The sequence below is a fragment of the Elephas maximus genome, chromosome 24 (genome assembly GCF_024166365.1).
Source record: "Elephas maximus indicus isolate mEleMax1 chromosome 24, mEleMax1 primary haplotype, whole genome shotgun sequence".
NCBI classification, from domain to species: domain Eukaryota; kingdom Metazoa; phylum Chordata; class Mammalia; order Proboscidea; family Elephantidae; genus Elephas; species Elephas maximus.
In genome coordinates this window covers 48181072-48194485 of record NC_064842.1, presented here as the reverse complement: position 1 = coordinate 48194485, position 13414 = coordinate 48181072, and the positions used below count along the sequence as shown (strand labels likewise).

Sequence of the window (13414 nt, the reverse complement as noted above, 5' to 3'; positions counted from 1 at the left end):
GACCAAAGACCAGACGAGTTGTGGAATGACATCAAGGACATCTTCCACGAAGAAAGCAAGAGGTCACTGAAAAGACAGGAAAGAAAGAAAAGACCAAGGTGGATGTCAGAGGAGACTCTGAAACTTGCTCTTGAGCGTCGAGCAGCTAAAGCAAAAGGAAGAATTGATGAAGTAAAAGAACTAAACAGAAGATTTCCCAGGGCCTCTCGAGAAGACAAAATAAAGTATTGTAATGACATGTGCAAAGAGCTGGAGATGGAAAACCAAAAGGGAAGAACACGCTCGGTGTTTCTCAAGCTAAAAGAACTGAAGAAAAAATTCAAGCCTCGAGTTGCAATAGTGAAGGATTCCATGGGGAAAATATTAAACGACCCAGGAAGCATCAAAAGAAGATGGAAGGAATACACAGAGTCATTATATCAAAAAGAATTAGTTGATATTCAACCATTTCAAGAGGTGGCATATGATCAGGAACCGATGGTACTGAAGGAAAAAGTCCAAGCTGCTCTGAAGGCATTGGTGAAACACAAGGCTCTAGGAATTGATGGAATATCAATTGAGATGTTTCAACAAACAGATGCAGCGCTGGAGGTGCTCACTCGTCTATGCCAAGAAATATGGAAGACAGCTTCCTGGCCAACTGATTGGAAGAGATCCATATTTATGCCTATTCCCAAGAAAGGTGATCCAACCGAATGTGGAAATTATAGAACAATATCATTAATAGCACACACAAGCAAAATTCTGCTGAAGATCATTCAAAAATGGCTGCAGCAGTATATTGACAGGGAACTGCCAGAAATGCAGGCCAGTTTCAGAAGAGGACTTGGAACCAGGGATATCATTGCTGATGTTAGATGGATCCTGGCCGAAAGCAGAGAATACCAGAAGGATGTTTACCTGTGTTTCATTGACTATGCAAAGGCATTCGACTGTGTGGATCATAACAAACTATGGATAACACTGCGAAGAATGGAAATTCCAGAACACTTAATTGTGCTCATGAGGAACCTTTACACAGATCAAGAGGCAGTTGTTCGGACAGAACAAGGGGATACTGATTGGTTTAAAGTCAGGAAAGGTGTGCGGCAGGGTTGTATCCTTTCACCCTACCTATTTAATCTGTATGCTGAACAAATAATATGAGAAGCTGGACTATATGAAGAAGAGCGGGGAATCAGGATTGGAGGAAGACTCATTAACAACCTGCGTTATGCAGATGACACAACCTTGCTTGCTGAAAGTGAAGAGGACTTAAAGCACTTATTAATGAAGATCAAAGACCATAGGCTTCAGTATGGATTACACCTCAACATAAAGAAAACAAAAATCCTCACAACTGGTCCAATGAGCAACATCATGATAAACGGAGAAAAGACTGAAGTTGTCAAGGATTTCATCTTACTTGGATCCACAATCAACAGCCATGGAAGCAGCAGTCAAGAAATCAAAAGACGCATTGCATGGGGTAAATCTGCTGCAAAGAACCTCTTCAAAGTGTTGAAGAGCAAAGATGTCACCCTGAAGACTAAGGTGCACCTGACCCAAGCCATGGTATTTTCAATTGCATCATATGCGTGTGAAAGCTGGGCAATGAATAAGGAAGACCGAAGAAGAGCTGACGCCTTTGAATTGTGGTGTTGGCAAAGAATATTGAATATACCACGGACTGCCAAAAGAACGAACAAATCTGTCTTAGAAGAAGTACAACTAGAATGCTCCTTAGAAGCAAGGATGGTGAGACTGCGTCTTACATACTTTGGACATGTTGTCAGGAGGGATCAGTCCCTGGAGAAGTACATCATGCTTAGCAGAGTACAGGGTCAGTGGAAAAGAGGAAGACCCTCAACGAGGTGGACTGATACAGTGGCTGCAACGATGGGCTCAAGCATAATGGTTGTGAGGCTGGCGCAGGACCGGGTAGTGTTTCGTTCTGTTGTACATAGGGTTGCTATGAGTTGGAACCGACTCGAGGGCACCTAACAACAACATCAAAGTAAAAAAACAAAGCAAAACGAAACAAAAAAAGGAGGTAAAAATAAAGGAGGCGTATCCCTTGCTCACGGCGCTCTTACCAAAGGGAAAAGAAGAAGTGAACCAGTGAGGTCACAAAGCTTTTTTAAACTCTGGCTGCTCTCCTGGCGGCACTCCTTCCTTGGCCATCCCCAGACGCAACAGTGTCCTGGTCTTCTATGAACCAACACAGTGAGATGGTACCAAGTGTCCAAAGAACTGTCCCAACCGCCTGGTTAATGGAATTAAAGTTTACAGACTTGACCCAACTTAGGAGGCAAAACCTGTGTTCAATACAGATGAACCTGACTCATAGTGACAAACGTTTGGGGGAGTCATGATGGATGAACTATCTCTCAATCGGTAAAATAATTACATTTTTGAGAAATTCACTTTTAAAATTGAGCTTGTCAAGGCAAGGGATGGCTTTTCTATTTATTTCTGAATCCTGACCAACTAACATAATGCCTGGTTCTCACTAGATGCTGAATAAATTTGTTTTAATTGCATTCTTATTACTTGCTTTTCTTTGTCACCGTGAACTTCTTAGCAAACCACCTGCATGGCTCGTACAAGGTGGAATTGCAGGTCTGCTCTGTAATAATCTCTGAGTTAGAGGAATCCAGATTTTTACTATAAATGTTAAACCATCTAACAGTGCTAGTTTCTTTATAATAACGTTACTTTTAGGTCTATTTTGAGAACGAAACAGCAGGAATTTCTTTTAGTATCCAGAGGGGAGAGTTGAATGACCAACTGAAACTGCCCTACAGCCATTCAGTACAAAGGGTATGAGTCAAAGGCAGGAAGATTTAAATCTCCACAGGTTCAGTCCATTTTGCTTCTTATCAATTTATGGAAGAAAAATGGAATTCCTGGACATTTCCGGGAGAGAGGAAACCTTAAAACTCAAGGCCCAATCTCTCAGCATGAAGCTTTAGGTGAGTTTAAAAATTAAGTCATTAAAAAAAAAAAAAAAAAAAAAACCTTATAAGACCTAAGAATAGATTCGAGTGCATTTATGGTTGTCCTCAGACTAGCTGGACCAAAGAAATATTTACCAGTTGCTGTCAAGTTGACTCCAACTCGTGGTGACTCATGTGTGTCAGAATAGAACTGTGCTCCACAGGGTTTTCAATGACTGATTTTGTAGAAATAGGTCCCCAGGCCTTTCTTCCAAGGTGCCTGTGGGTGGAACTGAACCTCCAACCTGTCAGTTAGCAGAATGTGTTAACTGTACCAACCAAGGACTCTAAAATATTTACCAATGGTAAAAGCCAAGGAAAATAATTTGTAAGAATCCAACTTTCAATTTTAGTTATATAAACTACAGCAAACATTACAGTAAGTCAAATACATGTATTAAGAAGAAGCATTTTAATTTTTTTTTTTAAATGTTTAAATGGATAGTATAGCGTATTCAAAATATCTGGAAGCATGAACTTTAGTAGCAGAGGAGAAACAGGAAAGCATGGTTCAGGGATGACAGAAAACTCCCTGTAGAAATTTGCAACAGCACATGTCATAGATTATATTATGTAACAGCTCTTCTTTGAATATAATGTAGTCAATAGTGGGAACACTGTTTATATTGAATCTACGAACGCTCCTTTGTCCACGGAAAGTTTCCACTGAATAAATGACCAAACCATAAACTTTGCTTTTGCTGTGGTAAACACATCATACTCTACACCCTGGATGCAAACAGAAAAAGAGGAAAAGAATTTCATATGGAAGCAATCAACTTCAGTTTTGATTAAAAGGAGTTAAGTGCTTGACCACTAGCCGGATGGTTGGTGATTCGAACCCACCCAGAGGTACCTTGAAAGACAGTTCTACTCTGCACACATAGGGTTGCCATGAGTTGGGATTGATCTGACGGTAACTAACAACAACAGAATTTCAGTTATGGAAATACAATGGTGCAGTGTGATAGACAGTTATACGGCCTTTCTCACCATGGTCTTGTATCTCCCACCAAATGATTGGGTAAGGCTATGCAAATAAGGTGCTTGTGGCCCACCACGGGGACTGGACAGTTTGCTAATAATGCATAAGGTACATGGCACCTTAGTGGGGGTGGATCCATGTAAATAAGGTATATGGAACCTAATGAAGGAATTGGTCAGTTTTGCCATCCCACTAGGCTTAAAATAAGCCATGCCTAAGGCAGAATGGGGGAACCTTGCTACCACCAAAAAGGAGAGCGAGGGGCAGAAAGCATCCCTTGGACCTGGGGTCCCTGCGCTGAGAACCTCCTAGACCTAGGAGACAGAAAGAGAGAGAGTTGTAACACCAGAGACAGCACTAGATGGAAGAAGTACCTCACAGAGGGAAGGCGCTATGGTGGGTGTGCTGACTCATGGAGCGACAGAGCTGAGTGCCTTCAGGCAGGAGGCTTCCTGGCAGAGTGGGTTGTCTCTAGGCACTCGTTGGTGAAGCTAGGCTTGCCACCCATGGGACAAGAAAGAGGGCAGCGGCTTACTGTCAGGGTGGGGTGCCTCCAGGTACTTATTGGCAGAGTTAAAGAGCTTTGTAATACTCGCGCAAGCAGGGCAGAGGCCAGGCCGAGAGGCCGAGAGCCAGAGAGAAGCCTGCCTGCAGGTACAGCTGAAAACAGACCAGCTCTCCTGCTCGAAGAACTGTATCCTGAGTGTTCTTGATCCTGAACTGTAACCTGTTACTTCCCTAATAAACCCCATAATTGTGAGTATTGTCTGTGAGTTCTGTGTGGCCACTGCAGTGAATTATCGAACCCAGGAGAGAAAGAGAGAGTGCTGTAGGAGGTCCAGCTGGTGTCACAACTGGTAAAAAGGTTGGAGAGAGGAGGTATGTCTGATCTCCACTTTACATGCATCAGCTTTGGGCTGATGTTGATCTTGGTTCTCTCTCTCTCCCTCATTAAGTTAGAGGACCTCTGATGCCACCACGCCATCTTTATAACTGGAAAGGAATTAAGTCATCTTAAATGTCAGGGTATATAAATACTGCTTATAGAGATAACTTAAAATCCAGGTTTCAAATTTTACAGACTACCCCAGATACTAAACAGATTGTTTACTGCCAAAAAGCTAGTGGGGGAAAATCTCAAAAGAAAAGATCTTCACCATTAAAGCGGGAACAAAAAACGTTTCTTTTTAATGCTTCTCTTTACTAAAAATGTTATTGGCAAGTTGAGCAGCTTTTAAACACAACATAAAAAATCTGGTAATTGTTTCTAGGTGAAATGTTCAAACTGAAAAGTTAGGCACAATCTACTAAGAACAAAGCCAAATTTCACTAAAAATCAATAAATCATTATACTCTTAAATAATTATCTACGCACAGCCAGGGAACACTGTAGGTTAAACTCTCATTTTAATTCACTGCCCATGTCTGTTTTTCACATTGATGGTATTTGCTGGTCCTTTAATGGTGCATTAGAGATTATACAGTTATCCTCTTGCGGGTTGCCTCAGAGTGAGGCTGTACTGCTGAAATAGTAGTGAATTGAAAACCTTCTTCATCATATTTCATTGAGTGATACATATCATCATAACTTAGCAACGAGAATTGCTCAGATGAAAGAACCAAAAAAAGGTTAAAAAAAAGAAAATGTATTTAAAAAAACAAAATTTAAAACACAAATGATTTTAAAGGTAAAATTGATCAGTGATGTCTCAATCCTAGTTGTGATAGGTTCTGAGTTTAGGATTTCGCTCTTCCTTAGGATAAAGTTCATAAATTATAAAACAAGGTTTATACCTAATACTTTAAAATTCACCCCTCTATAGCGACGAGTTTAAATTCTACAAGTATGTAAGCCCTTAATTATCATATTTTATGCTTCAGCTGATTATTGTATGACACTACTGAGATGTCACTTTGAGAACTAAGGTGCACTTGACCCAAGCCATGATATTTTCAATCACCTCATACGCATGCTGTTGGCGAAGAATATCGAATACACAATGGACTGCCAGAAGAACAAACAAATCTATCTTGGAATAAATACAGCCAGAATGATCCTTAAAAGTGAGGATGGCAAAACTTTGTCTGAGGTACTTTGGACATGTCATCAGGAGGGACCAGTCCCTGGAGAAGGACATCATGCTTGGCAAAGTATATGGTCAGCGAAAAAGAGGAAGAACCTCAACAAGATGGACTGACACGGTGGCTACAACGATGGGGTCAAACATAGCAACGATTATGAGGATGACACAGGACTGGGCAGTGTTTCCTTCTGTTGTACATAGGGTCGCTATTAGTCAGAACCGACTCGATGGCACCTAACAACAACAATATGGATATCAAATATATGGGCTTGGTTTCCACACAGAACAATTTTGTATTAGACAGTCATTGCCAATTCACACACTACTAGAGAAGCAACTTGGAGGCTCTGCTTTGGAGTCACACAGACCTGGGCTGGAATTCCAACTTGATGCTATCTATAACCCTGCAAACCTGGGTAACGTACTCAAGCATTCTCAGCCTCAGTTTCCTTGTCTGTAAAATGCAGATAATACCTGTCTTATAGTCACGACCTTGAGGCAGGTATTAACTGAAATATGCATGCGATGTTTGTAAAGAATTCAGAGCAGTGTCTGGCATGTGCATAGTAGGCACTTGACAGGTTCTGGCCAGTACTAAGGGCCCCCTGGCAGTCACAGAGGTCAGAGCATGGCACCAAACACAGTGATAGGAACGCCCTGTCTCTAGGCAAAGGCTGCTTAGATCTCTGGGTGGTGCAAACAGTTTGTGCTAGAATACTTAACCAATATACCAACCTAAAGGTTGGCTGTTCGAACCCCCCAGCAGTGCCGTGGAAGAAAGGCCTTGCAATCTTCTGTAAAGATTGTTGTTGTTAGTTGCTGTCAGTCGACTACAACTCATGGCGACTCTGTGTTAGAGATTACAGGCAGTGATCTTCAAAAAAACCAGTTCTACTCTGTAATACGTGGGGTCGCCATGAGTTGGAATCGACTCCATGGCAACGGGTTTTGTTTTGTTCTGCTTTTTTAATCTGGCTTTAAATGGGTGGGGCAGCCCAGGATCCTGGGAGACTCTATCATACATTAAACATTTTCACAGCCACACTTGTTTTTGTGTGTATGTGTTTGGGGAAAGGTAGGGGCCAGTGGGGGGTGGGGGGATGGCCACTTTTGTTTTAACTCTAACCCATCCCCTTACAAAAATAGCTTTGTAACAAAGAAACAAGAACACTGTTACCCTAACTCACCAGGCAATAGTACAATTCCCTTGAAACACATACTTAATTTGAATTTGTTTTACTTCTTACCTTTTCAATTTTTTCATCCAGCATTCTGAAGAATTCTTGTTGGCTTTCAGAGATATGCATGCTGAAAAACAAAGAGCAGTTAAGTGCCTACTTCATTGCTTTCTTAAACCTAGCTCCCTCAAATAAAAAACGCTGAGCCTCTAAACTCAGGGACAGACGTTTATTTATTGCAGGCTTTTCCACTGAAACACTCTGAAGTTATATTAGGGATAAATGTCATTACAGTACTCCTACAAATGTGTTTCATAATAGTCTATCAGTGCCTATGATTTAAGGAACACAATTTCCTTTCAAGGTACAGATGTTATTTATAGTAACGTTACTGGGAGGTGTGTGCCCATTTTTTTTCTTCAGACACACATTTGTGATTAAAAAAAAGGCACGGGCAAGCAGCACATGGCATATTTCAACCTTGTGTGAAACCATAAAAAGAAAATATATCCTGGTTATTATATTGAAATGTATGTTTTACAAAGGCTGTCAGCATCAGCATGATATTCAGCTGACTGTAGAGGTGGAGGCTGGTGGCAAATGAGCTGAGAACATTCTGATGACTTGATGTTGCCCCTGAATGACTTCTGCACTAGCAAGAATAACCGCACCTCTTTGGAATCGAAGTGCCACTGGAATGTGGGAGTGAATCAGGAAGCCTGTTTGAGTAGCACTTGTTGTCTTTTTGCTTGTCCTATACTACTTGCTGGAGCCCTGGTGGCACAGTGGTTAAGAGCTATGGTGATCTATGGCTGCTAACCAAAAGGTTGGCAGTTCAAATCCACCAGCCACTCCTTGGAAATCCTATGGGGCAGTTCTACTCTGTTCTGTGGGGTTGCTGTAAGTCAGAATCGACTCAACAGCAATGGTTTCTTTTAATGCCACTTGTCAGGAGCCCTGGTGGTGCAATAGTTAAGCACGTGGCTGCTAATGGAAAGGTTGGTGATTTAAAACCACCCAGCGGTCCACGGGAGAAAGACCTGGTGATCTGCTCCTGTGAAGACTACAGCCAAGAAAGCCCTATGAGGCAGTTCTACTCTGTCACACGGGGTTGCTATGAGTTGAAATTGACTCGATGGCACCTAACAGCAAAATGCTACTTGATAGCATTCTTAGTGGCTGGTCCCAGTGCCATCACTAGGAGGGTGAGAAGGGTACAGACCACATCAGACCACATCAGGTGACGCTGTCAGGGGGGTGACACCAAAATGACTGTAAAGTTTTTGTGCAGTGTTTCAGCACAAATTTATTACGTTTTATAAAAATATCCCTGTAGTTAGTTGTAACGCCAAAAAATTTTTTTGTAAGCCCAGCTTTGCTGTTGTTGTTAGGTGCCGTCAAGTCGGTTCTGAATCATAGCAACGCTATAGAGCAGGGTGGAACTGCCCCATAGGGTTTCCAAGGAGTGGCTGGTGGGTTTGAACTGCCCATCTTTTGGTTAGCAGCCAAGCTCTTAACCATTATGCCACCAGGGCTCCAAGCCCAGCTTACATGTATTAATATACCTACAAGGCTAAACTCTATGCTAATTCACTTTTTGAACCTGGTCAGAGCTGTCATTATTACCTGATTACAATGACGCTTCGAATCACATGGTTTTGTCTGCACACGCTGTAGTTTCCATTGCTGCCGGTATTTTTTATAGTCACTGATTTTGTCAAATTTTTTGGTGTTTTAGCTACAATATTGTGATAATTAGCATGGGATGGTGACACCACGAGTTACTGCTCTGGGTGACATCAACCCTAGTGACACTACTGATGGCTGACAACGGACAAAACCTAAGAAGGTAAGGACAGTTAGAAGAACCGCAGATGGGAAGGGCATGCAGAGGAAAGGGCCTCTGTGGTAATCAGGTCTTAACGATGGTGGTTTGTACCTAGCAAACAGACATGGGTGTTCCAAGGAGGTTAAGGATGCTGAAGTAAGCGATGTATTACACGGGTTTCTTTCAGTTCCTATTAGTACCCACCGGGTGTAGTGGCTGGGGGTGGGAAGTGGAGGGTGGGCTCTGGAACAGCCTAAGTGTGGTGAGAAGCCTACCTAAGACAGCCTTTAGCATCACGCATCACCCTTTAGGGGCCACTGAGAGTGGCATAGAGACCCTAAACCCTTCCAGTCTCCTGTTACAGACAGCTGGTCTCAAAGGAGGTCTTCTCCTGTGTGTAAAACCAAGACTTAAAATCTGTGAGCATGATGACATGGACTTGGATTATAAAGGGAAAACAATGGAAGTGTTTGATATGAATAATCAACCTTTACTGTTTACAAAGAACGTTCACAAATATCATGTAAAGTTGCCTTCCTTTATAGGATCACGTGAACAAGGTGAAGGTTCCGTTTGAGAAACAGGCCCTCTCCTACCCTTTGGGGTGATGAGAATATATTACACAGTCTCATCTCTGTAGAACCCTGGGCGGAAAAGCCATTTTAAATAGCTGAGCTTTCCCAGATTCTTCAGGATGTTCTTCTTGGAGCACCAGTTTGCACGCAAATCTTTCTAAACTGCATGCTCTTTAATAGAGGATATGTCACAAACATTAGTCAGCTTTCGCTTAAGGACTAGGGGCCATTATTATCAACTGAAATTGTAATACTTGACGGCAGTGGGTTCTTGTAAAACTCTGGTACCACGAGAGTCTACCAAGATGGGTAGGGCTGGCTCTCTTTCAGCGAAATGGCCTTGAACTCCAGTGCTTTTGTTCTTTGCCTGCTTTTGAGCTTTTCCTGTCAGTGAAACTTTCAGTCCCTTTCAGCTTTCTTTCTAGTTGGAAACAACACAGCCAAGTTTGTTAGAGCCAAGTTTATACTAGAGTTAGTATAAACAGGCTCCAAGGGACAGCCTGGGGGCTTTCGACATGAGTGTTCTGTCAACCATTTTGGCTACTCAGGTATCTTTTGGGTGCCCTTCCTGGTCTTGGCCAAGCTCTCCAAAGATGAGGTTGCTGGACAGTCCTGGGTTCCAGATAGAAAGGCATAAAGGTATGTATATATAGTTTTCTTAGGAAATCCCAAGAGACTCCACAAAAATACATTTTTATGAGTTGGTGCTCGCTGTGGACACTTTGTTAGACTTTTTAGCACATATTGCCTTGAATATAACAGGGGGCAATACGTATTTGTAATTAAGTGACAGAGTACTCTCTATGGACATTTGTTGTGCTCATGACCTGTCACGGAGACAGTGCAATTTGTTAGCATGGACAAATCAAGGGGCCTCCAGGCTAATAATGCTCTGTGGTTGTTACTAGCTGCCATTACCTTCTTTGTGTTTGTATCCCAATGTGAAAACATAAGCGTTTGGTTAGTACTCATATACAGGCACATTAGAGGGACGGGGGGGTGGCGAGATCTGAAGTAAAAGCAACTCTGAAAGTGTGTCTACAGTCTCTGTGATCGACAATGCACTTAACACAGGCTCAGGGGACTATATCAGGAGCTAGAGACCGGAGGTGATGGCTGAGGACCTCAGGATGCATATATGGTAAAACAAACACAAAAACGTCAATGGTTTCAGCTTTGCAGAGTTTAACTACATACATAGTAACCAGAAAAAAAATACATATATATATACTCACACAAATATATATAGATATACCCTTGGTTAAAATAACCGAACAAAAGCCATCAGCTCACAATTAATTAAACAAGGCAGTGTATTTTCAACGTCACCTCCATCCTGAACTAAGTACTACCTGACTTCAGGAAACTTCCATCTTCACATGTGAGAAAGGACTCTAACCCACGGAAGGCTGCTGGTCCTGTCATGGTGCATCTCCCCCATGACACCCCACTAATACAGAGATGGTGCCTGCTTTTCCTTCACTTAGGGGAGTTCCACCGTCCCTGCCTGCCTCTGTTTCATTTCATAACCTACGAAGAAGAGCCACTGACTAGCTGGATTCACTATCTTGCCACTTTGAAATATTGTATGTGGATTGTGTTAGTCGGAAAAGACTGCATGGAAGAGCAATTTATTATCAAAGCACAATGCACTAAATAAGCTCTTGGAGATAAACTCTGCTGTCACTGAAGCGCAGCAGACACTGCCAGACAGAGCCAACGCCCACTCGAGGGCCTCGGTTCCTGTGGGCTGTCTTAGGTGCAGTGTAATCTGAAAGCGTAAGCCTTACTCTGCTGTTCCCCAGGGATTAATCCTAGAGACAAGCACCATAAACTCTTCAGCGAGGGCAGACCTACCACCACCTACGTAAACACTATGCACGCTTCCCATATGGAAACCCTGTCCACACAATGGCTTGTATATTAGCTTTTACCTTCAAGAGTACCAACTGCAGTGTGAGAAACAGTCCCTGAAAAACGACCTGATTCTTAAATCCTTCCTGATGCACAACTTGATGACTTTGAGTAAGGGAGGGAGAAGAACGGAAGGCATGCTGACTTTTCTTTCTTCAAGATATTAAAAAAAAAAAAAAAACCTGTTGCCATTGAGTCGATTCTGACTCATAGCGACCCCTATAGGGTGGAGCAGAACTGCCCTATAGGGTTTCCAAGGAGTGCCTCGTGGATTGGAACTGCCGGCCTTTTGGTTAGCAGTCAAGCTCTTAACCAGTGTGCCACCAAGGGATAACTGAATTGCATACGATTTACGTAGTTTATAGAGTATGAATACTTGATACACAGTGGTTGAGAGCTATGGCTATGAGTCAGAATTGTCTTGACAGCAATGTTTTTCTTTTTTTTTTAAATATTCATTAGATGTAAAAATTTCTCTAAAAGCCTGTATGTTGGTGCTTGATTTAAGAAATAAAGCTTAACCACCTTGGTAATTCCTGTTTCTCTCTAATAGTTGAAACAGCCTTGGAGAAACCAAGACAAGACACTGCTGGAGCACTGTTAGTAGCCACCAGTTAGCACTGGCAAAGCTCTTGTGAGTTAACGCTGCTCGGTCAAGGGCTCCTCCTGCTGTGACTTTTCAGCTTCATAAGACCAGGGACGAGAATACTGTAGAATCTTAATGCAGTGTAGTCAAATTAACAAGTGGTGGGCAAAATGAGCTTTAGAACTAGAAGATAAGTGGCTTTAATATTTAGTAAAGTTTTCAAATAAAAACCCACACCACCCAAGTATGAGAAAGCAAGGTCCTAATTCCCTAACACTTTACCTGCAGAGATAAAATTCAATTACCCAGCGGGTTCCTGGTAGAGCTTGGCCCCCACACAGTTATTTCTTCATGATCACCATCCTTACTTTTCATTTGGACCTCAGGGAACTGCATTAATCCTAATCCCCATTTCATGACACACTTCTCTCAACAGTTTATGTGTGGCTCAATATTCTTTATGTAATTAGCTAATTAGTTTTTTTAAATAGTATAATAAGCACCCATGAAAGCAAAATCAAAAACAAAGGCTAGGACCTTGACATTGACCTATAGCCAACTTATCCTCCAAGAAGCCCTGGTGGCGCAATGGTTAAGTACCAGGTTGCTAACAGAAAAGCTGGTGGTTTGGACCCACCCAGAGGCTCTGAGCATTCAGCTACTAACCAAAAGGTTGGCAGTTCGAATCCACCAGCTGCTCCTTGGAATCCCTATGGGGTAGTTCTACTCTGTCCTATAGGGTCGCTATGAGTCAGAATTGACTCCACAGCAATAGGTTTGGTTTTTTGGAGCCCTGGTGGCTCAGCAGTTATGAACTACGGCTGCTAACCAAAAGGTCAGCAGTTCAAATCTAGCAGCCACTCCTTGGAAACCCTATGGAGCAGTTCTACTCTGACCTATAGGGTCGATATGAGTTGGAATTGACTCGACAGGTAATGGGTTTGGTTTGGTTCTGAGGGAGAAAAGACCTGGCGATCTGCTCCCATAAAGATTACAGCCAAGGAAATCCGATGGGGCAGTTCTACTCTGTCCTATAGAGTCACTATGAGTCCCAATCCACTTGATGGCACGGAAGAACAACTTATCTTCCTCCACCCCCATACTGGTGATTCCCCTAACCCAAGGCAATCACCACTTCCTCACTTTCCTTTTGTATACTTTTTCTATAAAGTGTGCCTAAAAAGCATATTATTTATTTCAGTTGTTTTTAACTTTATAAAGAATGCAACACGCTGTATGTAATCTTTTGGAACTTAATGCTTTTTCTTTTACTATTATCTTGTTAA

General features: G+C 42.2%; 1 protein-coding gene across 4 annotated transcripts in view; it reads right to left on the bottom strand.

The window, feature by feature from the left end:
* C24H1orf21 (chromosome 24 C1orf21 homolog) overlaps positions 1-13414 on the bottom strand; it is a 328797-nt gene that overhangs the window by 60583 nt on the left and 254800 nt on the right. For all 4 annotated transcript variants that reach the window (XM_049868578.1, XM_049868581.1, XM_049868580.1 and 1 more), the window contains exon 5: positions 7295-7355. In XM_049868578.1, the coding sequence (XP_049724535.1) occupies positions 7295-7355 (61 nt within the window). The remainder of the gene's footprint in view (positions 1-7294; positions 7356-13414) is intronic.